The sequence below is a fragment of the Melanotaenia boesemani genome, chromosome 21, assembly GCF_017639745.1.
Source record: "Melanotaenia boesemani isolate fMelBoe1 chromosome 21, fMelBoe1.pri, whole genome shotgun sequence".
Classification (NCBI taxonomy): Eukaryota; Metazoa; Chordata; class Actinopteri; order Atheriniformes; family Melanotaeniidae; genus Melanotaenia; species Melanotaenia boesemani.
In genome coordinates this window covers 5,189,702-5,217,468 of record NC_055702.1, presented here as the reverse complement: position 1 = coordinate 5,217,468, position 27,767 = coordinate 5,189,702, and the positions used below count along the sequence as shown (strand labels likewise).

The 27,767-nt window shown below is 37.2% G+C and overlaps 1 protein-coding gene across 5 annotated transcripts in view; it reads left to right on the top strand.

Annotated features, from left to right (window-relative positions):
* LOC121632606 (rho GTPase-activating protein 44-like) overlaps positions 1-27,767 on the top strand; it is a 106,383-nt gene that overhangs the window by 61,166 nt on the left and 17,450 nt on the right. For all 5 annotated transcript variants that reach the window (XM_041974244.1, XM_041974241.1, XM_041974243.1 and 2 more), the window contains exons 2-13: positions 741-780; positions 1,349-1,468; positions 8,522-8,598; positions 11,164-11,275; positions 11,518-11,594; positions 13,898-14,015; positions 16,791-16,859; positions 16,953-17,034; positions 19,076-19,203; positions 19,896-20,007; positions 22,927-23,008; positions 23,114-23,194. In XM_041974244.1, coding sequence (XP_041830178.1) covers positions 741-780; positions 1,349-1,468; positions 8,522-8,598; positions 11,164-11,275; positions 11,518-11,594; positions 13,898-14,015; positions 16,791-16,859; positions 16,953-17,034; positions 19,076-19,203; positions 19,896-20,007; positions 22,927-23,008; positions 23,114-23,194 — 1,098 coding nt within the window. The remainder of the gene's footprint in view (positions 1-740; positions 781-1,348; positions 1,469-8,521; positions 8,599-11,163; positions 11,276-11,517; positions 11,595-13,897; positions 14,016-16,790; positions 16,860-16,952; positions 17,035-19,075; positions 19,204-19,895; positions 20,008-22,926; positions 23,009-23,113; positions 23,195-27,767) is intronic.

Sequence of the window (27,767 nt, the reverse complement as noted above, 5' to 3'; positions counted from 1 at the left end):
CAGCTTTTTTCCCTGCATGGAACATCACGTTACAGCTGAGTTTCGCTTTATGCACCGCGTCACTTGCCAGCAACTGGATATCAACACACTGGCCATTTTCAATGTTGCATTTTTTTGATTCATGAACTTTTTTATTGATTCATGAAATGGAGCCTGAGTACAGAGTTTTATTTTGGTTTTATGTGTAAGAAAAACTAAATTTCAGATCTTGGGGATACAAGACTGCAATCACTGGGCCTATACAAGGAACTCCCCCTTACAACATTTACAATGCATGCCTTTTATTCACACTTTCACAGTGGCAGCCAATTAAGACAATTTAAACACTGAAGTCAATGTACCACCCACAAGGCGATGCAGAGAGGCGTAACACTAACAAAGAGAAACAGCACCGTTCGACTTTATGTCGATATATTTGTCACATTACGTCTGCTTAGCTTGAAAAGTGGGAAAAGAAAATCTTTGAGTTTATCCTGAAGGCTAAAAATCACATTTCCAGCTGGAGAATGAATTACACATTAGCCTGAGCCCTGTGAAACAACTGAAAAGTAAACAATCTTGTTATGTGATTAGCTCCAGGCTACCCGAGTATTATTTTTTTCCTGCACAAGTTCAGAAAATAATGTAATTAAACTGACTGATTAGTATGTTTGTAAGTTGCCAAGTTCCCACAGAAGCAAGTTATGTAATTTTCCCTTCATCACCCTAACATCCCGTTCTCTGTCCTCTTTCTCTTCCAGAGCTGAAAAAACAGAAGTATTGAGTGAAGACCTATTGCAGGTACTAATGAGTTTTTTATTAATTGTGTGCATGTGTGTGTGTGTGTGTGTGTGTGTGTGAATGTGCCTCCTCAGTATTCATCACTGTGATGTTCGTTAACTCTCAAAGAAAAAATCATTAACAGTGCAAAGTATTCAGTATGCATAAAATAACTTTTTCAAATGGCTCCTCGAACTGCCTTCAGGCAATTTTAATGAGCCTGAAACTGAATTTTTTATTGAGACAAAAGACTGAATGTCCCTACTGATTGATCTGAGTTGCAGTATTACAGTTGATCAGATTTAGGACACCCTCCCTGGCATTCCAGTAAGTTGGTTTAATACTGAAATGTGAGGCATTAACAGGTCTTTTGTGTTTGTCTCACCAGCACTGTTAATATGTAATATGTAATATCAAGCTAAGCAGCTGCAGAGTTTATGTTCATTTTTATTAAAGCCAATTTTAGCTTGAGGCTTTAAATGCCTGCATGTGCAAGTCCTGAAATCTGTGAACTAGGCGTGTTGAAGATGCAGTGTGCACCATGTGTGCAGCATTGTTAATTTCTTGTTGTGGTTTGCATGGGTTTCAGGTGGAGAAACGTCTGGAGCTGGTCAAGCAGGTTTCTCACAGCACACACAAGAAGCTGACTGCCTGTCTGCAGGGCCAACAGGGCGTTGACGTGGACAAGAAGTCTGTCAGGTCCCCCTCGGTGAGAGAAATAAAAACATGCAGATCTTCTTCAAAATATCATTCTTCTGGATTGGTTTTATTTTGTGGGGATTTTTTAACATGTGACCTAATCTGTAGAAAAATATACAATTTTAGACCCACAGCATCAAATGGTCACTCACCAGGGCCGGACTGGGACAAAAAGTCAGACCGGGAGACATTCACTCACTCAGGCCACCCCTACTCATATACTGCATACATATGCTCACACCTACGTGTGCACAACCACAAATCCATGCACCCACATTTGGGTGAGTAATCGTCAAAAGCCCATTTTTCAAATTCAGATCAAATTTATATTTAACAGCCATGAACACAAAACTAAAAGCCACCAGTTTCTCACTCCCCCACTCATCCAAAGGTTCAGTACAACAGCACAGCAGGATTCCTGATGAGCTAAACAACATAACTTTTATTTTTCTGTTCATTTTTTTTATGCCAGATTACTATAATAGATTTAATAGAAAATAAAGTGGACTCAACTTAAAAAGATAACACACTGTCCAACTTTATCAAGGGTTCCCAAACTTTTCGCCCACCTGTAGAGCCATGTTTGGTTCAGCAGAACCCACCAAATATTTCATGATGTAAAACAAGCAATTTCACAACAGTGTGAAGAGTAATGTGAATATTTGTTTGTGATCATCCCCATACATCTTTTAAGATCTCTTTAAATATACAATTTAATGATCAAATGAGACAAGTCAAGGGCACTTAACCTCATGCAAAATTTAGTGAGATTTTAAACAATGAAACAAAAAATAATTTCCACACAGTCACACATATTTGTGACTTAGAAGGTTAACAGGTGACGTATTTCAGGTACGGAAATAAATAAGCAACTGGTAATATTGAAAATAAAGTGCTTTCTATGTAAAATAAAATATATATAACTTAACTAAAATTGGATCTCTAGTTCAGGAGGTCAAGAAGGTGTTGCATTTCAGCTATAGAAATATACATGCCACAAATAAAACAGAAAATAAAATGCTGAAATCTGTATTTTCAATTAAATAAATGCAGCTTTACCAAACTTAAGTAGTGTAGGGTTAGGGGTGAGATAAAAGTTTGCCTCCAAACAACACGCAACAGTCCCGCTCCTCCTGGCAGCCAGTCCGGGCCTGTCACTCACAACTAAACTACATTTTTATTTTATTGGCCTTTATTTATACAGGTATTCCCATTGAGACATGTAGTCTCATTTACAAGAGGGACCTGTTTACATAACCTTGTGTATCTTTGGTTGGTGGGAAGAAGCCCACGTAGATTTTTTAATCTACATGAGTTCGCATCACAATTGCTGGAGATAATTTACACTCTTCAAATGAAATAACAGCAGATATAGTGGATGTGTTACATGTTAAAGTACAGAAAATGCTGAGAACCCTGCTCATATTTTAAATATTGTGCATGCAAAATCACAATGCAAACTGTGTTATAAAAAAAAGAAAAATGAGAGACACAGAAATTAAATGACTTGACACATTACCAGAGCTGTTGAAATGTAGACGGTGTAGTTTACCATGCACATTTACTACTACTGGTGATTTCACTGTCATTTATTCATGCAAAAGAAGATCAATCCAAAGATTAAAAGTTTACTTGTTTTTTAAAAAGAAAACCTAACAACATATACTACAAATACATGTCCTAAAATTAGCCTAACAACAGGTGCACATCAGAAGCTGCATACTTTTTTAAAAGTTAACTACCATGTGATAAAAGTAGTCCCCTTTAACAAACCACTGAGGATTTTATAACACAGGCCAAAAAAACAGCTTTCAACAAAATGCTACATTCTGTATTAATCTAAACTTAAAACACTTGCTAACAAATCAGTCAGATGCAATTCTAAAATGCAGAAGAGATAGAAGTTATAAACATTAGGAGGCAAACAAAGGAGTCTATAATTGGACTAATTAAAGGCGCAGTGCCCTGCGGCTGCTGCCTCAGTCTGCCTGATCCTGTTTATGTTTATATGTTGTTGTTGTCCACTCTTTAACGCGTTGTACTGGAAAAAAATTTTGCACCTGTTGCAATGACAATAAAGTTCATTCATATAGCACGTCACAACAGGATGATGCACTTAAATGATTCTGCAGCTTCCTTTAAAATGTACAAATAATGGTATCATTGTCAGTATAACATTTTTTAATTAAAACAACTTTAAGTGAAGATTGCTAGCCTGTTAGCTTACTTGTGTTTTTTTTTGTTTGTATTTCAGGTGTTCTGTAGCTGGTGATTCATAGTTTTCCTCTTGTTTGAATTAATTATATTCTGTAGTTTTATTACTGTATAGTTCTGGCTTCATCCATCCTCTGAGGTTCTCAATGGAAGGAATAAATGGCGTCAGTTTACGTATAGCAGAAGCTTTGCCATTGAATAATCCAGCTGCGACTATTCTGTATAACTGATGTGTCTCGGCAGACACACCTGTTTTTAAAGCAGATGAATAACTCTTAACACTGACCTGTTTTTATAATTCCTTATCTTTATATTTAAAAATAAGACATTTTCAGACATAATTAATATATATGAATACATTCCACCTGGCTAACCCTGCACATACCAGAGGTCATAATGATTTCAAATCAGTCTGATTAAATGATGGGAGCTACCCTAAAACAAGTCATAGTGACAAGTGACCTAGATATTAATGTATAAAGTTATTCCTTTGCAGGTTCTGAAAGTGTTTGTGTCTCCTGGGGCACATTGGCTGTGCTACAAATCTCTATGATGTTTACATGAGAACATTTCAGCATTAGCTAGACATGTGGAAACACCCTCAAAAGAAACTTCTTAAGAAAGGCCTTTAAAACCTCCCAGCATACAGATACTTGCCTAACTTCTCTGTTAGGAGCCAACCAAACCTGTTCTATGACTTGCTTACAGCGCTGGTCAACTTTCAACTGTGGAAGAATTCTTATAGTTTTGCTGCCTCCAGCTGTTGTAATTATTTATGCTATCTACAGATGTATGTGGTTACAGAGGTGGGCTTGGGTCTGGAGAACTTTTGGTTCAAGTGCCCGGGCTGGCAACTAAGGTAGGCCCCTGAGCAAGGCCCTTAACCCTCAAATGCTCCCTGGGCATTGGAAACTGGCAGCCCACTGCTCCTAGCAACTAGGATGGGTTAAACACAGAGAAAGAATTTCCCAGCTGGGATTAATAAAGTAGAATTAAAAAAAAATGTATGTCTAAAATTGTGTGTTAATGTAAGGATTATTTGTTATTTTCTAATATATAAATCTATATAGTGTTTTTTTTTTTCAGAAATTGAGCTGAAATATCCTTAAAAAATACATCTGCATCATGACTGGACTAATTAAATGTGGTTTTCAGTAATAACAGTCAGAATAATTTCCTTTCCCATTCTTGCCAGTTAAACACGCAGTGACACATAGAAACAATAAATCAGAGCAGACAAGTTAAAAAATAGCATATCACTATCAACACATCATTAATTCACAACACAAATTAATCTGTTTTGAAGATGGAGAAAAATTTCAGAGAATGCAACTATTTCTCTTCCCTTGCATCAAACTTCACGTGAATGAATAAAGGCATAACAGCAAATTTTAGATTCTTACTTTTAAATGAACTGTAATCATGTTAGAAAATCAAATTACCAGGTTAGTATTTCTATAATGGCAAGGCAAGGCAAATTTATTTGTAAAGCACATTTCATGTAAAAGACCATTCAAAGTGCTTTACATAAAACATAAAAACATTACAGCAAGGTGCAGGGGAAGAAAAAAAAAAACAAGTGCATTAGAAAAACAAATATTAAAAAAGATAAATTGATTACATAAAAACAGCAAGAAAAAGCTCAGATAAAGAAATAAAGTTAAGATTTCAGCGTAAAAGAACCAAATGCAGATCTGGACTTCTAAATAAAAACTAGTGAAATGCAGCAGAGAACAGGTGGGTCTTCAACCTTGATTTAAATAAACTGAGTGTTTCGGCTGATTTAAGGGTTTCTGGGAGTTTGTTCCAGACATGTGGAGCATAGAAGCTGAATGCAGCTTCTCCATGTCTGGTTCAGACTCTGGGAACTGATAAGAAACTGGATCCAGATGACCTGAGGGTTCTGGTAGGTTCATAATGGGTCAAGAGGTCACTGATGTATTTTGGTCCTAAACCATTCAGAGCTTTATAGACCAGCAGCAGAACTTTAAAATCTATTCTCTGACGAACAGACAGCCAGTGTAAAGACCTCAGAGCTGGTCTGATGTGGTCCACTTTCTTGGTCTTAGTGAGGACTCGAGCAGCAGAGTTCTGAATCAGCTGCAGGTGCCTAATTGATTTTTTAGGTAGAACCTGTGAAGACACTGAAACAATAATCAAGCCGACTAAAAATGAACGCATGGACTAGTTTTTCCAAGTCTTGCTGAGACATGAGATCTTTTACCCTTGATATATTCTTAAGGTGATAGTAGGCTGATTTTGTGATTCCCTTAATGTGTTTCTCAAAGTTAAGGTCTGAGTCCATCAAAACACCCAGATTTCTGGCCTGGTTGGTGGTTTTTAGTTGTATAGACTGAAGCGCTGTGGTGATACTTAATCGTTTCTCTTTGGATCCAAAAACCATCACCTCAGTTTTGTTTTTGTTTAACTGGAGAAAATTCAGACACATCCAGTCATGAATCTCTTCAATGCATTTCCCAAAAGCCTGTATGGGACCTCGATCTAATGCTTGGTATTCTTTTACTGCTTTACAAGGTAGTAGTTTAGTAAAGTTATCAAAGTCTTCACAAACGCTGCAGAAATTGTTTTATAGAGAAACATGTAGGCAGATTGTCTGCATGAGATGGGTAATGGGTGGTACCATATAGCACATAAGGCGTTACTCATAAAGCAGCTCCTGTTTGTGAGGTTATGGCTGAATATCAACCTTGCAGGGCTCACAGAAATAGAAATACATTTGCATCTATGTGGCAACACATTAAATAATCCTGCTCTTATGTTTGGTAGGCATGTTTCAGCCTAGTTCCAGTTAATGTACCACGTCTTAATCTGGTCTCCTCCATTCATCTGAAGTTAATTAAAAACACTTCTACGATCCTCAGTGTCTTTAAATGAATGAAATGAAAAGTATTTCATTAACCCCAGAAGGAAATTGTAATGTTGTAGTAATAATTGGGTTAAATTGAATTATCCCTTATTTATCTAGAAAGGGAGATAAAACTATAAATCAATTAACAACTGTTTTATGAATCAAAGAAAACTGACTGTCCTCCTGAAAACAACTCCATGGGTTGTTTTATCATACAGACAGAAATTAAATTTGTTCATTCATTCAAAAAAATTGTGATCTTTAGTGGTTTTGAAAACAACAGCATATGAAGCGTAAAAACAGTCCATTAATGAAACAACGACGTTCAGTAAAGGATGTGTTTGTGCCCCATGGGACAAACCTGAAACCAGTCTCCCAAGGGGCATTTTGAGTTATTTACACACTCTGAAAGTGTGGTTTCTAAGTTTTCCAGCAATGTCTAACACGTGGAAATCTGAAAATATTTGAAGAATATGTAGCCATTTGAATGCTGGCATTCCTCTAACTAGTTTTGTGAGAAATAAGGCCTCAACTTCTCATACTGGGATTTTCCTCTAAAAGAACAAATTCAAATACAAAATGTATGGTTTTGAAACTCCTCATACAGTTATCTGAAGCATGAAGTTGCTTCTTTGTTACTTCAGGTAGCATATTTTGAAAAGAAACAACAAAAAAAATATACATTTTTTTTGTTTTCAGAACCTTTGCCAGGCTGACTTATAGCTGGTTTTCTAACGATGATGTTTTTTTTTTTTGTCTTAACCAATTAATGTTACTGCCTAAACGCTACAACCCTAAAACATTAAAAACATTACAGCATCGGGCAGAAGAAGCATTATAAAGTACATTAAAACTAACTTTGAAAAGAAATAAAAGAAATTAAATTAAAAAAAAATCTAAAGTAACGTAAGATACAATGCAAGAAATAAAAGTTTCAAGAAAAATTTAATGCATCATATAAAACTGTATTTCTATTGGTATCTAATCCCTTTATTAAAATAACTGCTCTGTTTTATTCTCCTAGAATGAGCCAGCTATATCTACCTGCCGTGGGTCCACATACATGGCAGCTGCCATATTTGTGCCACAATTTTTACTACGGTGTCTCTGAATAGACAAAGAACCCTGTGTGTACAGTGAGAACCACCTGAGCTTTGAAACCAAAGTACTGGTTTTGTGGTAGAGCACCATTTGGGATAAATAAGGACTTAAAAGGCATATAGAAGAAGACAGTACACATGTACACAATGCCGAAATAGTTACCTGTGGTGCAATCATAGCTGCACCTGAAGCCAATGGATCACTCACAGATGAAAACATGTTCTTATCTGGAAGAAGTTTGGTCTCTGTCCATTCACAACTGTACTTGGCATTTGAACTTGGCAACAGCTGATCTGGTGATGTGGCTGAACATGTAGCGTTGACAGCTAACATGAGGGAAAACTCTGATTGGAGAGCATAGATGGAAACTTAAAACTAAGACTATATTCTATAAGGCCATTGGATATATTCAGATGGAAAATTAAAACTAAGACTATATTCTATAAGGCTACTGGATATTTTCAGAGCTGTAAAGAAAGGAGTCCAGATTATGCACCTGCAGGTTGTAGTGAAACACAAAATGTTGTGTTATTGATATTCCTGTAGCATCTTTGTCGGCACACCAAAGCTCAATTAGCTACTATATGTGGGGTATAAGGGGAAAATGACAGTGCAAGGATTTAGATTTATTAATTAGTTTTAAACAATAAACTAACGTGACACTGAGGAAATGCAAAGGTGAATATTAAGGTGTTTAAGACACTGATAGTGTGTGAAGTCTGTGCAGGTTTGCTATATTGTGTTTGTTTGTATTTGTTAGAGTGTGTGAGGGTGTGTGGGATTAGTTCCATGTGTTAATTACAGTTTTCAGAAATAAACGACACATTGAACAAACTGCAGAGGCTGACTCATCGACTGTTTCTACTTGTTTCTGTACAGAAAAAGCTTCCTCTCACAACACTTGCACAATGTATGGTGGAGGGGGCGGCTGTGCTTGGAGACGAGTCACTATTGGGGTGAGTGCACACACATTCAACCCTGCTTCATTTCTTCATCCAATTCATATGGAGTGTTATTGCTTGTCACAGAGTTTTCCATGATAAAGCTCCAGAAATAGAAACTTGAAGGAGAGCTGTGGTACTGATGACCTCTAAGACCTACATTCAGTCGTGTGAAAAGAAAGAACACCCTCTTTTAAATCTAAGGTTTAAAATATCAAGGCTTGATCAAATAAATCAGTGGGAGAAAAACTCAGTCCACCCACACTGCTTCCATATGAATTAGGAAGGTAATTATCAGCCAGATACTGTGAAAAAAATATCTTGATTAATTTATCATCATCAGTGTGATCATCTCTGTAAGCCAGATGTTTTTTTTCAGTTTGCTCGTATCATTCAGGTGTGTGTTCACAATGCCAAGGAGGAAAGACATCAGTAATGATTTTAGAGAAGCAGCTGTTGCTGCCCATCAATCTGGGAAGGGTTATAAGGTCATTTCCAAACTATCTGGCATCCAACATTCAACAGAGAGAAAGGTCATTCACATGTGGAAAATATTCAAGTCAATTACCAGTCTCCCCAGGAGTGGACATTGCCCAAGCTCAGTCCAAGCAATGCTCAGAAAAACTACAAACACAACCCAAGGGCTACATCTCAGACTCTCCAGGCCTCAGTAACTATGGTAAATGTTAAAGTTTATGACAGTACAATTAGAAAAAGACTGAACAAGTATGACTTGTCTGGAAGAGTTAGTCTCTCCTCACTAAAAAGTACATGGCAACATAACTTAGGTTTGCAAAGCTGCAACAAAACAAAACTCAGGACTTCTGGGGAAAAAAAAGCCCTATGAACAGACCAGACAGAAGTGGAGATCTTTGGTCATAATGCATTGCAGCATGTTTGGAGTAAACCAAGCACAGCATATCATTAAAAACACACCATACCAACTGTGAGGCATGGTGGTGGAGACATGATGATTTGAGCTTGTTTTGCAGCCAGTGAGTGAACCATGAACTCCTCTGCATACCATGTTTGACTCTGCGTATTCTCAGAGTCAAACATGAGCCCATCTGTCTGACAGCTAAAGCTTGGCTTTAATCGGGTCATGCAACTTAACAACGATCCCAAACACAGCAGAAAATTTGTAACACAATGGATGAAAAATAACACTCAAGGTGTTGCAATGAATGTCCACACCTCAACCGGACTGAGGTACTTTGGTGGGATCATAAGAGAGCTGAGCCATACAAATGCTTTAATACTCAATTCAAGCCCCATTTTTTGTGATGATTAGAATTTTTGTAATAGATTTGAGTCAAGTGAAATAAAATTAAATTTTGCAGTCAGACTCCACGGCTTTCATAATCAGACAGGAAGTACAATATTTTTTGCTGTGTTCATGTTTCTGACGTTGTGAATGAACAAGCGGATGAAGAAGCTATACTGTGGTTTTACTATTGGTTAATGTTGTTGTTTTTTTGTTTGTTTGTTTGTTTTTTTGTAGCCATATAAAGTGAAGGACCAAATGAGAAGAGCATGGTGTCGTCTGCGTACAAGTGCTCTTGTTGATGTGCCTGACATTTAACATGTTGTTTTAATTGTCAATATGATCACATATTATTAGACGACAAGCCAGTTACAGTCAGCAGTTTTTACTAAAAGTGTTTATTTTTTCAGGGACCATACTAATTTATTATTTTTGCAGTCAAAATTATTAAAATTTAAAGACATTATTAATCTACAGACTATACAAATTTTATTTAAGGCAAAACACAAACTACTACCTGTAAATATTCAAAGGCTGTTTACAGAGAGGGAAGGGGGTTATCTTTTGAGAGGGAAATTTAATTATAAGGTCATAAGGGTGAAAACAAGGAGGAGAGGTTTCTGTATTTCTGTTTGTGGAGTAAAATTGTGGAATAAGAATGTGGAGCTCAAGGAATGTCCAAATTTAAAACAATTTAAAAAAATGTTTAAAGATATTACTTTCACACAATATATGAACGAAGAAGCTTCTTTTTGAAATATGTATTGTTTGGGTTGGTTTAAAATGAAATATCTAAATGAAATGCTTGCAATGGTTGAACAATATGAAGTCATTTAAATGTGTGCTATGATGTAGGACTGTGAAGTTCAGATGGGAAACTAACAGGAAGTGAAAAATATTATTTTAACTTTGGAGAAGGGCTGGAATTTAATAAGTTTTACTTCTTCTCGCTCCTTTTCGAGCATGAACTTTACTTTATTTTCTTTTTTTGTATTTGGAATTTTCCTGGCTGTACATTTGGTTTTGTATGTGCTCGAAATAAACTTACTACTACTACTACTACTAGACTGAGGAATGTAGACACATAAAATAAACCTATCAAAAGATGTTTCTACAAGCTGCTGAATCATGAGGTGGACTTGGATTTTTTACAAATTGCTTAGATTTTTTTTGTTAAGTTTTTGTTAAATAAAGTCCCTTTTTACAAAGTAAAAATAAGTCAAGATTTAAAGCCTTGGGAGTGAAAGAGAGAAAAACTGTATGGTTTCCTTGGTGCTGATTAGTGAACTGAGCCTTGCTTATATCTTCTGTTGCAGAAAGATGCTGAAACTCTGTGGGGAGACGCAGGAAAAACTCGCTCAGGAGCTCATCTTGTTCGAGTTCACCATCGAGAGGGACGTCATCGAACCATTGTATGAACTTGCAGAGGTATGTAAAAACCTGTGTGAGATGCAGATTGGCTGTTGGACATTGTGGCTTTAAAATCATAGTTGGTGAGGTGCAATATAGTTAAGTGACAAGAAGTAAATTTTTGATAAAAAGTAAATGATTTGTTCACTCAGAGGAAGATGCGTCTCAGGTGTGAAGCGTCCGACAATGCTGAGCCTGTTTCTCTTCTTTTCACACCAAAAAACAACAGATCTGAGTAAAATTTTGCTCTGTCCTCTCAGGTGGAAATCCCAAATATCCAGAAACAAAGAAAACATTTAGCAAAACTGGTATTGGACATGGACTCTGCACGCACAAGGTGAGTGTGTTGCAGTGTGTGACTTTACTGTGTGTATGTGAGAGAGAGAGACAGTAGGCTGGGATGCCAGAAACTCCATCCCCTGTGAATGTACGGGTCCTAAAGTTTCCCACCTAATGTCACTAGGATTTGATTGCACAGCTTGAAAGTGGTGTGTAGTTAAAACTTGTCTCACTGCAGACTGCTGTGTGAAAAGCTTTCTTACAATCGCATCTGCTTGTGTTGTTCATGCTTAAATGGGAAAGCTGACAAACACAGTGCTGCTCTTAAGTGTCAGCTTTCACACTGTTTAAATCTGAGATCCCCTTCATTTTCTCCTTCCCTAAAAACTTAGTTAACACACCTTAACCAAAATTTTTCTTTTATCATTGGTATTATAATTTTTGGCTTTTAGCTCGTTTACCTTTAAGAACTGCAGAATGATTGTTAATGTTTGTAGACACAAAATTCAAAAGCAGTTGCTCATACACGTGCAAATTAGGGAGGTTTTTTTTTCTTTTTCTTTTTTTTTTTTTGTTTCTCAACAAATATGTCCACCCCTCATCACAACCCTGCAGGAAGGTTCCACATTGTATGACTGAATTATTGTATGACCACTTCTCAGTGAGATGTGAAGCTAATTTATCTAATCTGACAGAAGAATGTTCATAGTGGCTATGTTTAATTTTCAATGACCTTTTAGTGTTTTTTAATATTTTTCATATTTGAAAAAAAAGACACCCCTGGTTTCCAAGAAACTGAATCCTCATGTTTATTTACTCACCACTCACCAGAAAAAAAAGAAAAAAAAGAAAAAAAAAAGGGGGGGGGGGGGGGGGGGGGGGGGACACCAATACCAGTAAACGGTAAATGGACTGTGCTCATATAGCGCTTTTCTCGTCATGTTGACCACACAAAGCACTTTTACACAACATGTCACATTCACCCATATGCGCACACAATCATACAGCACTTCCACTGTACCATACAAAGTGCTTTCTACTGTTATCGTACCCTGATAGACACGGGGAGGAAACGTGGTGTTAAGTGCCTTGCCCAAGGACTTTTCGTGATATAATGAGGGGAAGCCTAGAGTTGATCAAGTGACCTTTCGCTTAGCAGACGAAGGCTTTTCCTCCTGATCTACAGCTGCCCTACTATAATGATATTGGATATTTCTTATACTCGGTATTATAAAAATTGTGTTTCGATACTGCAGAACCTGATACCAGTGTGAAAGAACTAGGGCTTTTTTAAAACACATTAATGCATAAAGAACTTATGCTATTATAAAAATCTGAAATTGCCGTTATCTTGCTAAAAGAAGCTTATTTTAGGCATGTAAGTTCTTTGTCACGGCAGTGAACATAATCCACCAAAAAAACACTTTATCCTCTATTTATGAAGATTTTGGCAGTTTTCAAGCCTTACATTGAGAGGATGGCTGCAGGATGACCCATTTGATGTTTCACTCAATTAACAACTCAGTCGTTGCATATGAGATTCTGGTCCACACTCCTTACCAGTGTACTGTAATGAGATTTATTGGTACTTATATTGGTACTCAGTATAAGTACTCATATGTAAGTACTTGTACTTGTACTCAGTTTGAAAAAATGTGGTTTTGGTGCATCCGTAGTCTAAACCTACTTTTCAGGATTTCTGCCTATGATCAATGTTTTCTTCAACAGTGATTCTCAGTCTTTTTGACCGTTTGTCTTATGCAGATTGGCTTGTGGTCAGTCAATCTGGCTGGTGAATTTGATTGTAGACATACTTATTAACCTAAAAGCAGCAGAACTTTATGTATCCTTGAATTTTCCTGACTGTGTTTTTGGGTCATCGTTTCAAACCTCAGCTTTTGGACAGCTGTGTAAACCTCTTAGTTGCCTCTAGTTAAGGCAGAACCAAATCAGCGCAGCCCGGTCTAATCAGAAACTGTTTTCCTGTTCATCGAAACACACAATCATCACAGTTTCTTTTAGCTGACTCACACTGTCATATCCGTGTCATTATAGGCAGCGACACGCGGGATGTTATTTTCCTCACTCCGGTTCAGTCTGTCAGTTTTTTTAGTGACCCACATATGAAGCAATTTTCCCCATTATCCAGCTGTGTGCTGAGCTCCTCTGGCAGCGCCTCATATTATCTGCACTCAGACAGAAAGCCAGACAGACAGACTAAGAAGGAGAGTCTGACAGCATGAATTACAAGGGAAAATAAATTGAGTTGAATAATGATATACAGTGTTTGCCATTAGTTTAATATGCTCCTCTAAAAAATCCTGCAAACTCTTCTAATATATTTTTATTTTCTGCTCACAGGTACTATCAATCCACCAAGTCTTCAGGACTGGCCAGCAATCTGCAGCCAACAGGAGCCAAGGCCGACCACCTCAGGGAAGAGATGGAGGAGGCAGCCAACCGCATGGAGATTTGTCGAGTCAGTAGACACCTTTCCCCACAGTCATTTTCATAGTGTGAATGAAAGTTACAGAATTTATCTTAAAAGGCAGATTTTTTTCTGATCTAAAAAGAACCAAAACCCAACTTCAAACAAATGAGTCTTGCTTCATGTCCTCTGTGACTTTATAAGACCACAACAGAGTTTATTATTGTCATTTGGGCTGTACGATATCAGGTAAACATGCGATAACACTGTTGAAAGTTGCGATGACGATATCATCTGCGATAAATAAAATAAATAAAACTGAGCCCCACTTTCATTCACAAATGTCTGCTGAACTTTATAGCTAGTGCTATAATAATTCTGGTAGCGTTTTTTAGCTAATGCTAGATTATAATAACTCTTCTTCTTAGTAAAATAATTTGGTCGGCAACACAAACAGAACATGTACTATGGTGTCCTTCAGATTGAAGACTAGAAAAAAATTGATATTTGACAGCTTTTGCAAAAGTTTGAAGAAGTTTCTTTACCAGCTGATAAATTATAAAAGAGATTTGCTTCATTTTTTCAGTGTGGATTATCAAAAGCAGTTTCAGACAGATGAAGCAGAGTTTTAGACATTAATGGACAAATGATGATTAATATAAAAACAGAATAACTTTGATAATGCCAGATAAAATGCACTCATCAGTAACGGTGGACCACTGTCCAACGTCATCAGTCCAGATATCCACATCGCTGTCCTTGTCGGCAGACACAAGGTAATTAAGACGCGTAATAAAGAAGGTGTCACAACACACAAAGCGTTGACTGGATTCATCTTTAGCTCAATGTGATCGTACTGTTGTTGGCTGTGGAGATTAAACATGTGTCCCCTGGTGTTTGGCACAAGTCTTCGACATGTCTTGCAGAGTACCTGTGTTTGTAGTGTGTCATCTCTCTTCTAACATCCTGCTCTTTTTAGCCACAAGTTCTTCTGCATCCACATTTTCCTCACTCCACTGTTACCTCCCACCATGTGCTCTAGTGCCACAACTGTTAGCATCTACATAGAGCAGGTAACCAGGACAGTAACAGTCCATTTGATTTGCCATTGACCCAGACAGATATGAATGCTCAGCAGCGTTTGGAACAGCACCACGTCACTTCCTTAAAATATGCAAATATGCCATTAGAAACTACTACTTATCGCAGTTTAGGCAATTGTTTGCGATGTGTATAACGCAAAGGCTAATATCACAACGAAGGTAAATTTTCGATATATAGTGCAGCCGTTATTGTCGTGCATCATTTTTCATGTTCTTAAGACACTTTGAACCTCGTGAGGGTTACAATTTTTCTGAGTTACAAGATTCCATGATTCTGATTTAATGTAAATATCAGCTGATTATTCACAGTTATAGCACTATATTTAGATAAACAAGAATCAGTTGTCTTGGTTGAACAATTTGCTGCATTTTCAGTCATTGTATTTTTTAACAAACCTAATTTTAGTTAAATCTAAATAAACGTATGCACCAAGGAATAATAAATCACTTTAGGTTTAGTTACTACCAATATTAGGCGATGTACTACGTATTGCGAGGTTTCCACCAGGTTTTTGAAAATTTCACAACTATTATAAACTTTTAGCACCAAAGAAGCTTCTTGAACCTGCTGTGTTCAGGATTCTTGGAAGTTTTCTTCACTGATTTTGAGTGGCGCTACTATAATTGAAGATCATTTACATAGTATGTTTTACTGTGTAAAAAAAAGGATGAGTAGTAATAAAATATTAGTATTACAGATGTTTGTTTTTACCTAAAAAGTTTATTAAAAAATCAGCCAAAACATGGATTATAACATTTTTCTCCATTCTTTCTTCCTACCATGTTGAACATAGTTTCCATTTTAAGTTGTTAAATTTAAAAAAGTTGGATGGAAACACCAGAAAACAAGAAATTTGACAAAATGTCATAAAACTTGGTGAGTAAAATACATTAAAAACAATTTCATCAAATAAATGATGACATACAGAAATCCCATTATTTACAATTTCATTCAAAAAGGTGTCTTGAATTTGCTCATCTTTTTTAGAAACTAAAGTTAATTTTTTACAGTAATTTTTCCTTAGTTTAGATTTTGAGTGGCTAGTTCCTCTGCTGCAGTTGCTGCTTCAGAACCAGCAACACCCGTCATTCACTCCGATAAACCTACTTTTAATTATCTGAAAATTAGCAGTGGATGAAAACACAAATGTATTTTCACTTCATTTAACAATCAACATTTTTATTGAGTTGAGAAAATTTTGTTTAAGATTTTAAATGCAAAGCATGTAGATTGACACTAATATATAAATGTGATGATCGAGGAGTAGACACTATATAAAAATAAATAAATAAATAAAAGAACCTGAACAGATCCATGTTGGCTTAAATTGTGTCCAAACTCAGCATTTAAAGCGGCACTATTGAACTTTGGCAGGTTTACACTTGAGGGTCCCCCAACAAAGGCTAAGTCAGTATTCATCTTGCATCCTGTCTCTTCTCTGAGCCTTCTCCAGCCAGAAAAAGTCAGTCCATGACAAAACACTGATTTCAGACACTGCCAAAGTTTCAGCTCAAGTATCTGCCTTCATAAAAAGAACTCTATCGTGATCAAGATTATTTATGAAAAGGGTGCTCATCCCGACTTAGGAAACATGTGAAGGAATCCAGGGTAAAAATGGTTGTTTGCCATCATTAATTACACCTGCAATTTTAATGTTAGAAAAAGTGAAATTCTAAAAAGTTTTTCAATTATTTTTAAAACATGTTTTTTTTTTTCCACCAGGACCAGCTATCAGCAGACATGTACAGTTTTGTGGCCAAAGAAATTGACTATGCAAGCTACTTCCAGACAGTAAGTGCAACATCAGTGGAAGTTGTGTTCAGGTGAACAGAAAAAATGAAAAACGCTCTGCTTATCCTCTGGGCTTTTTCTGTCTCTGTCTAGCTGATAGAAGTTCAAGCAGAGTACCACAGGAAGTCATTAGAGCTACTTCAAAGTGTTCTGCCCCAGATCAAAGCTCATCAGGGTAAGACTGAGTCCAACTTACGCCGTCTTTTTTGTGATCTTGCCTACAGACATGAGTGAGCTGCAATGTAAAACTAAAACTTATTTTATTTTATTTTTTTTAGCATATCAGTAAAATATTTTATTAATTGCAGCAAGGAAAGTGTTCTCTTTATTTTTCCCTCAAAACTTTTTTATTCAGTTTTTCTTGCTGTATGGTCTTCTGTTGTCTTTAATATATTTATTGTGAAACTGAATAAGATCTGAGGAGTTTTTAGTACATTGAAGGGAAAAAGACTTTCCTTTTACTTTGTACCATAAAACCTACAAGCTCACCCTTTCACACAAACAAATATAAAACAATTATTATAAATCTAAATAACTAATTATTGTCACTGACTTTGCACAAAGCTTCAGAAGGCCACTGTGTAGGGCTGTAAATCAGAGGCCTATGAAGCAGCTACTGCTAGTTTGTGAAGCTAGGCTAGTTAGCAATTAGCAAGAGTAGTGTATCTGAGTTCCTTTTTGTTCTCTATTATTACCATATTCAGTTGTTGAGTTGTTGTATACAATTAACATAACATACTTAACAAATTTTATGAAATAGAAATTAAGAACAATAAAATGGTTTTAGCTAGCAAATCACAGCAGCTAGCTGCTACTTGGAGTGAAGTTGCTACTGTTTGGTAATTGTTGTGATTATTTGTGTTTTTTTTCCATAAAAGTGAAAACACTCCCATGACATGAAAACATTTTACAGAAATTATTAATCTGTAAAAAATCAGTGTTAGGTGTATAATCAGTTGCTGAATTTTGCCCTCATTAAGACAGGGATGTAAATATACAGTATAAATATAGTTTGAATCAAAAATTTCTCTTTGCCATTAAATATTGAGTAACTAAGCTGAAAGATCAGGACCATTGGCTCTTATATTGTCTCAATAAGTTTGTAGTTTAAAAGGATAATAGAAGTGCAAAGTTAAAAATACAACAATCAAGATCTATGTTTTACATGAAAGATAGTGGTGAGCTTGTGTGCTTTAATAATGCATTCCTTTAAAGTACGTAAGAAAACTATCGTACCAGAAGTAGGCATGGACAGAAAACTTTGGTCTATGTCTTTACTGTGTGTACATACAAATTAACCAAAATTTTGTGAATGAATTGACCAATGCATACAATAAAACTGTAATGTACGCCAAGTTTGACCTTATAAGATGCTTATTCTTTTTATTTATTGGTCTTGTAGGCTATGGAGGACCAGGATGGTCTTTGAAATAGCAATACAGTATTTTGATGATAAATCCTGAAATTGTAATTACATGTTTTAAATAGTAATATTAATGAGGAATTGCATATTGAAATGATTCATTATTAATTTTAATTCATTAAAATAGTGAAGAAATAAATAACACAGTTCATAATTTTAATTCTAAAATGGGGAATTAAACATTTCACTTCCCCATAGTGTCATGCAAAAGCTAAACGGAGAGCATAAACCCATAAAGATATTCAATTGCAAAAAAGATCTGAAAATGCAGAGGAGAAAAAAATGGAAATGGAAAAGGGAATGACCTTTTTGTTTAAAATGCAAAAAGCATTTATAACCAAATTCGTGAATTGTGTTATTTATTTCTTCTTTTAGAAATAGCATTTGAAAAAACATTTACAAAAAGAATATTTGAATTATTAGTTCAAAATGCAATTCCACTTTAGTATTTCTATTTAAATGTATAATTTAAAAACACTTTGCAATTTGATTAATTTTTGTATGAATTCATTGTTGAACTTGAAATTATATTTAGCAATCTATATTTTTTATACACAATTTATTACTCATCATCAAAATATCTTATTGCCATTTCAAAGACCCTCCTCTTCCTCCATGGTAGGATTCCTACTCACATCTTCATAGTTTAGGAATTTCTTCTCTTTTTCCAAAACAACGATTTTTGGAAAATGCTCATCAGCAACATCAGTTCTTGATAGCGAGATAAAAGTAGAGCTTTAATTTCTGTTTATGAGCATGTAACGCTGTGTGTGTATTTGTGTGTGTCTTACAGAGACCTGGGTGGAGAAACCGTGCTATGGGAAACCATTAGAGGAGCACTTAGCGCTCAGTGGGAGAGATATTGCCTTTCCCATCGAGGCTTGTGTCACCATGCTGCTGGAGTGTGGCATGCAGGAGGAGGTAAACACGTCTGCTTCTTCTATATCACACAGACGTAAGAAGCACATTTACAACTTCAACTTCTTGCTGAAGTTAAAGTTGATCTTAACTTACTAAAAATATTTATAGTGAGGTCTTCTTGATTGCGTAATTAATGTTGTACTGTAAGAAATATCCCAATTTTGTGATAAATAGTGGAAAATACTACACTTACAGTACAGCTTTGTACCATTTACATTTACATCTTCTCGCTTAAGCTATTACTTTTTTCTATTTAAATACAGGGCCCGCGTTGTTCTGCAAATGATTGCTTCCAGGAAAGATATCAATGATGCACCAGTTAGTTAGGCTTCTTTAACTTCACATCTATTTGTATGTCCATTTTCAAGAAAAGGTTCAACCCAAAGTGATTTCCAGAACTAAAATAAACTTAAAAGATAAGTGTGGTAACAAAAATACAAAACAACAAAATGAATAAAAACCTATTTGTTCATACAAGCGATCTACCAAGTTGTGGAAAAATGATAGAAAATGCAAATTAAAAGAATATTTCCACACAGAGAAATTAGTTTATACTCTGTACCTGAAAAAATCTAAGAATGAAATACCTAATTAAATAAAAGATCTACATCTTTCTTAACCACACTCAGAAGTGTTTCGTTAATATTCCAGCTGAGGCGGTCAGGTGACCTCCTCTCTGTGTTTTGTCTCAGGGTCTGTTCAGAATCGCTCCCTCGGCCTCCAAACTGAAGAAACTGAAGGCGTCTCTGGACTGCGGGGTGTTAGACGTTCAGGAGTACTCTGCAGACCCGCACGCCATTGCAGGTGAGCCATCGGCAGTGCTGCCAAATATTTGGACACCCCTCTCCACCTTATCTGTTACCATGACGACTGCTCACCATTAATACTTTCCACACATGAGGAGGGTTTATGAGTCGATGTCTAACTCCTGTACGTGTCTGGCTTGCTTCCTGATACCCATCTGCTTTCCCACCTTAACATTCACAGTGAACTTTAAAGCTAGCGTAAAAGCCATTAGTGCTGGAAATGCCAAATTAATTTAAATTTGGTGATAGTTTAGTCTACTTCTTTGGCTGCTAAAATGTACTAAACAAAACAAAACGATCAGTTTCTGTCTCTGTGTTATTTTATAGCTATTTAAGAAAATGTTTGGTGATAAATTCCAAATATAACTGGGATTAGTGTTAGACTGATTCTTCATGCAGAAAAACAACAAGATCTTTCTCTTGCTTTCTTTCTGCTGCTGTCACAGACTTGCTTTTATATCTGAGCTGTGATGGACTGCAAAAGAAAGAAAAGCTTTCAGGCTTTTATGGAGCTGTTATTGATCTTCATTTTTATGACATGTTCATCTTTGCTGCAGCTGACTGCTGCACAAAGTGGCTGTCAGATAAGAACCGTGCATGTTAAGAATAACACAAGCTTGGAGAAATATTTTTAACTTTAAATGAACGCATTTTTAATTTTATTGTCACTGTTTATGTTTTTTTAGTTGGTATGCAGAGAGGGGGAGGAATCAGTTGTTTCCTCTCATTTCGTGATTTCTAGTCTGATAAAATAAGTGAGTAATAAGCATTTATCCACCAAAAGCACAACCAATGCTTTTTGTCTTTTTTATAAACAAGATAATGTCCAAACAAGCAAGCAGAGTATAGAAATAACTTATTTTTTGGCCAATCTGGAGCAGTAGCAAAGGAAGATTTGGCCAAACTGGGGTTCAGATCAGGATCACTTCAGTCAACATTGCAAAATACTGTACATCACTGGCTTTGTTTTTAGGCTCTTTGGTGGCTAATGTTAAACAGTGGATTTCTCTATGAAGAACTACACAGGTACACTAACCATGATGCATCGCTGCAATGAATGGCAGCAGCCATTGATGTAACTGAACAGTTTAGTAATTAGACCTGAAAGTAGCCACTTCATCATCATACTTTTAACACAAATTGAACACAAAGAAGAAAAATCATATCTGTGATGCAAATGGTTTGTGCTTTTTTTGTGTGTGTGTGATATCCATCAAGCTTCCTACTGTCCCTGGGCTGCATGAAGGTTATAAAATACATGATACAACAACATTAATACAAAGTCTAATTCTGCTAAAGAAGCAACTGGAATCATATTGAATAATGTTTTCAATAACATAGAAAATCAGAAGAGGAGAATATGGGTGACTTCCTCATCCAACTGGATGCTGCTTTCCTCTCTGATGATCTCATATTTAACTGGGTTAGTGGTAGAGTTAAACATGAGAGCGGTGGAGGGGTTGAGGGGGTTCATCTCTATTTTTTTATCAAATATTACAAACTTGAAGAGCATCTCAACATGAACTCAGCATTTTTGGGTGGCAACAACAATCCAACACATGGCTGAATTTAGACACAGACGAGCAGATGTTCAGAAACACTTTCTCCCAGTGAGGAATGGCCTGCTGTTTGTCATCCATCCCACACATCCCTTTGGGAAATAAAGGCAGCAGACCAGAGAGAAAAAGAAGACAAGTCAGGGAGAAATCCATTCAGCCATCTCCTTTTTGTGTCAACACTGGGAAAAGTTCTGTTCTGCTCAGACAATGTGTGGAAACAGCTTTCTGTTTATTTGTGTCAGTATATGATGCAACACTGTTTTCTAAGAAAAATACTTCCTTTTAAGTAAACAATATCGGATTTTAATTTTAAAATCACGTGTCCTGGAAAGACTAAAGGAAGCAGATAAAGTTATGGAGACTGGACCATTGATAAATAATTGCATATAAAGTGAGCTAAGTCTGAGCAAATACAAAGATGCAGAAATAAATCTGCTTTACTGGGACAGCTGAAGGTTTCAGAGGCCGTTTACGTGTTGGGTGAAACACTTTGTGTAGTTTTGTGACTATAAGCAACTGCTTCAATACAATGTCCTGCAAGCATCTTGTTTCTAACAAACAACTCATAAAAAGTAATAAATTTATTACAGGTGTAAGTCACATATTTGATCACGATATATTATATTGATCAATCTGCTGATATGAATTCTGCCACTTGAGAAGAAGAGTTCTTTAAAATTGGAAATAATTGTGCATGTTTTCAGTCTGTCTAGGGAGTCGTTCAGTGTTGCTCATATATATAAAAAAAAAGGTACCACAAAGAGTAAAGTAACAGCTGAAAAAAAGGGGAGTGCTTAAGACTGCAGGCAGGAAATAATAACACACATCAATGTGTCTGCTTTCTGGAAAAAAGATGTCTTTTTTCACTGATGGTTATAATGACAGTTGCTTCTCTGAATGGCTCTCTTGCACCCAAGCATGGGTTTCTTCTCACACCTGTTCACTGTGACAGATCACATGCTGGGTTTTAATTAAAGCCAAAGCACTAAATCTCCATGAGATGAGACTGTTAATAACATGCACATATTAAGTCTTTGAGTTTTAAATAATAATGCAATAACCTGCAGGAAACAACTCTTGCTCACATTTACCTCCAGATATATCCAGATTGTTTCCATGTTCTTACCTCTGTTTCTGTCAGGAGGTTGACTAAATTATATCTGCAACAAAGACAGGCGGCATAAATACACTATTATACATACATGTCATTCCACTTTTCTGTCTTTCCTTTCAGAAAACATCTCATATTGTGTCTTTGTGACCTGCTTGTCAATAAATAGTAGCCAGAAACATCCACAGGTATATTTTCTGTAAGTAAACATTGCATGCACTCATTCCAGTTTGATCTTTCTTTTCAGGTGCTTTGAAGTCGTACCTGCGCGAGCTCCCCGAGCCATTAATGACCTTTGAACTTTACAATGACTGGATCCAGGCCTCCAAGTGGGTTTCTTCATACAATAACATTGCTCTCCTAAAGTTTAAGGCATTTATTCCCCTTTTATTTTTTGTTAAAACACATAATTTAGAGCTGTTTTCTGTCCACAGTATTCAAGATCCAGAAAAAAGACTGCAGGCTTTGCTTGGTGCCTGTGAGAAACTACCCCCAGCCAACAACAACAACTTTAAGTGAGTCACTATTTCCATCTTTCTCTTATCCTCTCCTGGTTCTTCATGGGCTCGCTAACTCAGTTACCTGGAATAATCTACCTGATTTTTGTCTGGCTTTAGTAGCTATTTAGCAGCATGTTGATGGATTTAAATGTAATCTGAACATGATTCAGATGTTGAAACTATGATGGCTTGCCTCAATATAACATAACATGTGATTAATAAACATTCTTGTGTGTTCGTTGTTCATGCGCCTTCATTGTTCAATGTAAATTATTTCAAATGGCCTCATAGAAGAAGAAAGTGTGTCATTGTGTGCTGTTGCAGAGATGGTGATTCACTCTGATCAACCAGCTTTGTCATCCCCAAATTGCATCAGCTTGAGTCACTTTAATCCTCACTTGCAGAAGTACCAAAAAGAGTATCTGTTGACGTTAGTTACTACCTCCAGTTGAAAGCATAACATAAAAGCTGTACCGTACCCATGTGATGGAAAAATGCCATTTTTGAACCACTTTAAAGGTCACCCAGGAGTGACCCTCAGGCAGCAAAGTCCTCTGATTGGCCTGTGTCTACTAGAGCTTTGCCAGATGTGATCCCCCGGCATCTTCACAGTTGGGTTTCTAATTATAGGCAAATATAATCTTAATTAAAACATCTTATAATGAAATTTCTCCTTCCCTAACAACTTTACCCACTAAAACCCTTATTTTCCTTTTATCGTTGGTATTAAAATGAAGTTGTAAACATAATACTGATACAATATGAACATTCAGTTTGTAAAGAAACATTTTTATTCATTTACTCATATACTGGTTAGTTGCTTTCCGGCTAGCTATAGGCCGCTTTTTAACTGTTTCCAGGAGCTTTCCAGAGGGTCCTTCCCTGGCCTCCTCTGTTTATGTCTTATGTGTCAAATTTTTTGCTTCAGAGCCTTCATAGTCTTTAATAGTAGAATATAAATTAAAAGCTGGAACACTGCTTGGGAGAAACTGAATCCTTGTGTTCTTTTACTCACCACCCACCAGAAGAAAAAAAAACACTGACCACTGTGAAATAATGTTCTGGTGTTGCTCTGTTTTACTGCTGAGTATATCTGCTAGTATATCTGCTAGTATATCTGCTAGTATATCTGCTAGGAAGCTTGTTTTGTAATCAAAACAATAATGAAGCCAGGTAGAAACTGTGAAACTTGTCAGTGTCACAGAGGAATCACACAAATAGGATGGATTTTCAGCCTCACAGCAGACCTGTCAGACCTGTTCAGATGACCGCTGCTGCCAGGAATGAGCTGCCTGATGTTCATCCAGCTGGAGTTCAGCTCAGATGAGTCATAGAAACCCCACTAGCCCAAGGGTCCAGTCCTTGAGAGCTACTATCCTGCAACTTTGAGATGCATCCCTTCTCACACACCTGAATCAAATGACAGAATTCCCTCTTGCACATTTTATTCAGCTCTGCAGAGGCCCTGGTAACAAGCTATTCATTTGATTCACGTATTTTGGAGAAGGGGTGCATCTAAAAGTTGTAGGATAGGAGCCCTCTATGACTGGACTAGCCCATTTCTGTAGGGGATCCAAATTCACCAAAAACCACTTTATCCCCCTTTTTTGTGAAGATTCTGACAGTTTTCACATTTGATATATCACACAATTAAAACCACTCAGTAGTTGCATCTGACATTCTGGTCCACAATTAATTAGTACTCATATCAGTACTCAGTATCAGCAAATACTCAAATGTAAGTACTTGTACTTTGTTTATAAAAATGTGGTACGACTAGTCGTAATGGTTGCTTGTAGTAATAAGCTTTGTTTTCACATCGCTTTTCACACACAATATGTTGTTTGAAGTGGGGATCCGGACCCACAAACCATTTATATTTTATATTTATTCTATTCTATTCTATTCTACAGTCATTTAGCAGACGCTTTTATCCAAAGCGACTTACATTTGAGAGGAAGAACAACACAAGCATGAATTCAAACAAGATGGGACGTCATAATTAAGTGATAGTCAGACCGCTTTTGAGTCCAGTTGGACCCAGGTGCTGTCATGTAGTGCTAGTGCAGTGCATATAATTGTTTTTTTTTTTCTTTTTTTTTTTTTTCTTTTTTTTTCTTTTTTAATACAGGATCACGATTTCATCACACAATATCAACTAGGTCATAAGTGCATGATTTCATCACATAATATCAACTTGGGCATAAGTGCATGATTTCATCACACAATATCATCTTGGGCATAAGTGCACACAGCTTCTTCAGTACTTGGTTGAGCCAAAAAGCTGGACAAATCTTTCTGACTCATTTAGTTAAGCTAAATGTGGAAATGCTCCTTAAACAACTGAGTCTTTAGCTTGGTCTTAAAAGTGGATACGGACTCTGCGGATCGGACGGAGTTTGGTAGATCGTTCCACCACCGGGGAACAACAGAGGAGAAGAGTCTAGCTACTGATTTTGCGCCACGTTGTGGTGGGAGCACTAGGCATCTTTCGCTGGTAGAGCGTAAGTTTCGAGAGGGAGTGTAGCTCTGGATTAAGGAGTGAAGGTAGCCCGGAGCCGTTTGGGTTATTGTTTTGTAAGCCAGAAGCAGAGCTTTGAATTTGATGCGTGCTGCAACTGGAAGCCAGTGAAGAGCAATTAGCAGTGGAGTGACATGAGCTCTTTTGGGCTGGTTGAAGACCAGACGTGCTGCTGCGTTCTGAATCATCTGCAGAGGTTTAACTGAGCATGCAGGCAGGCCAGCCAGTAAGGAGTTGCAGTAGTCAATGCGTGAAATGACCAGAGCCTGGACCAGGAGCTGGGTCGTGTGTTCAGTCAGGTAGGGTCTGATCCTTCTGATGTTGTAGAGAGCAAATCGGCAAGACCGGGAAACCGAGGCAACATGATCCTTAAAGGTCAGCTGGTTGTCTACCATGACACCAAGATTCCTGGTAGAAGATGTAGGGACTAGTGTGATTGAGTCTAGCTGCACACTTATCTGTGGTGGTAAAGAAGGACTGGCTGGGAAGACAATAAGCTCAGTCTTGGACAGATTTAGCTGAAGGTGGCGGTCCTTCATCCATGCAGAGATATCAGCAACATGCTGATATTCGCATTGAGACGGTTGTGTCATCAGGTGGGAAAGAAAGGAAAAGCTGAGTGTCATCTGCATAGCAGTGGTAGGAGAAACCATGAGAGCTAATGACTGCACCGAGTGAGGAGGTGTATAGGGAAAAGAGAAGAGGGCCGAGCACCGAGCCCTGAGGCACCCCTGTTGTCAGCCCATGTGATCTGGACACGCCCCCTCGCCAAGATACTTTGAATGATCTCCCTGTGAGGTAGGATGTAAACCACGAGAGGACAGATCCTGAGATGCCAAGCTCTAAGAGTTTGGAGAACAGTATATGATGGTTGACAGTGTCAAAGGCAGCCGACAGGTCCAGCAGTATAAGGACTGAGGATTGACCAGTGGATCTGGCAAGCCGTAGGGAATCAGTAACTGACAGGAGAGCAGTTTCAGTAGAGTGACCTTGCCTATATCCAGATTGATATGGATCTAACAGGTTGTTGTCTTGGAGGAACTGTGAGACCTGACTGAAGACGGCACGCTCTAGTAATTTAGACATGAATGGAAGCAGTGAGACCGGCCGGTAGTTTTCAACCTGGGCTGGGTTGAGTGTGGGTTTCTTCAGCAGTGGGGTAACCCGAGCTTGCTTGAAGGCAGAAGGAAAGACACCGGATTTAAGAGAGGAGTTGATAATATGAGTTACTGCAGATTTGACTGTAGGTAAAATGCTTTGCAGGATGTCAGAGGGAACAGGATCAAGAGGACAGGTTGTGGGTTTTGAGCTGACTAGAAGTTTAGAGACTTCGTCCTCATTTAGAGAGCGGAAGGAGCATAGTGAGGCACCAGTAGCTGGTTTGGTAAGGCTGAGTTGGTCAGGCTCAGTGAATTGGTTACTGATGGTGGCAACCTTTTCAGTGAAGTAGGAAGCAAACATTTCTGCAGTCAGCACAGTGGGAGGCTGAGCAGGTGGTGGAGATAGAAGAGAGTTAAACGCCATGAACAGTTGTCGTGAGTTGGGAGCATTGCGGATCTTGTTCTGATAAAAGGCTATCTTGGCCGCCTTTAGGCTGGATGTGAAAGTTACGAGTTTTTGCTGGTACTCAGACAAGTCAGTGTGCTGACTATTTCTCACTAAACACTCGCATGGACACCCAGTTGGTTAATTATAACCTCCAAAAAGTTGAAACTAGTGCAGATTAATCCAATAAATCCTATTATTAAGACTGTATGTCCAGAAAAGTGTAGAAATTTCATCCTTATTCTGAAGAATTTAAGTTTTTGGTGCTGTTTAAATGTGGTTTATATACATAGAACCTGGGTATATTAACTTAAAATGATAAAGATTTGTCAGTGTATTAGTATCCCGAAATATATCGAGATAGCTTGTTTTGAGTTAAAAACATAATTTCTTTTGCATTTTGTACAGCTGTATTTTCGTTATGGTCATTGAAAAGTATTTTTTAATTTATTTTGTTTCAGGAGCATTTCATTTAATATAAAGGTACTTTAATTTCAGTCAGCTGGTTTAATGCACATGTGC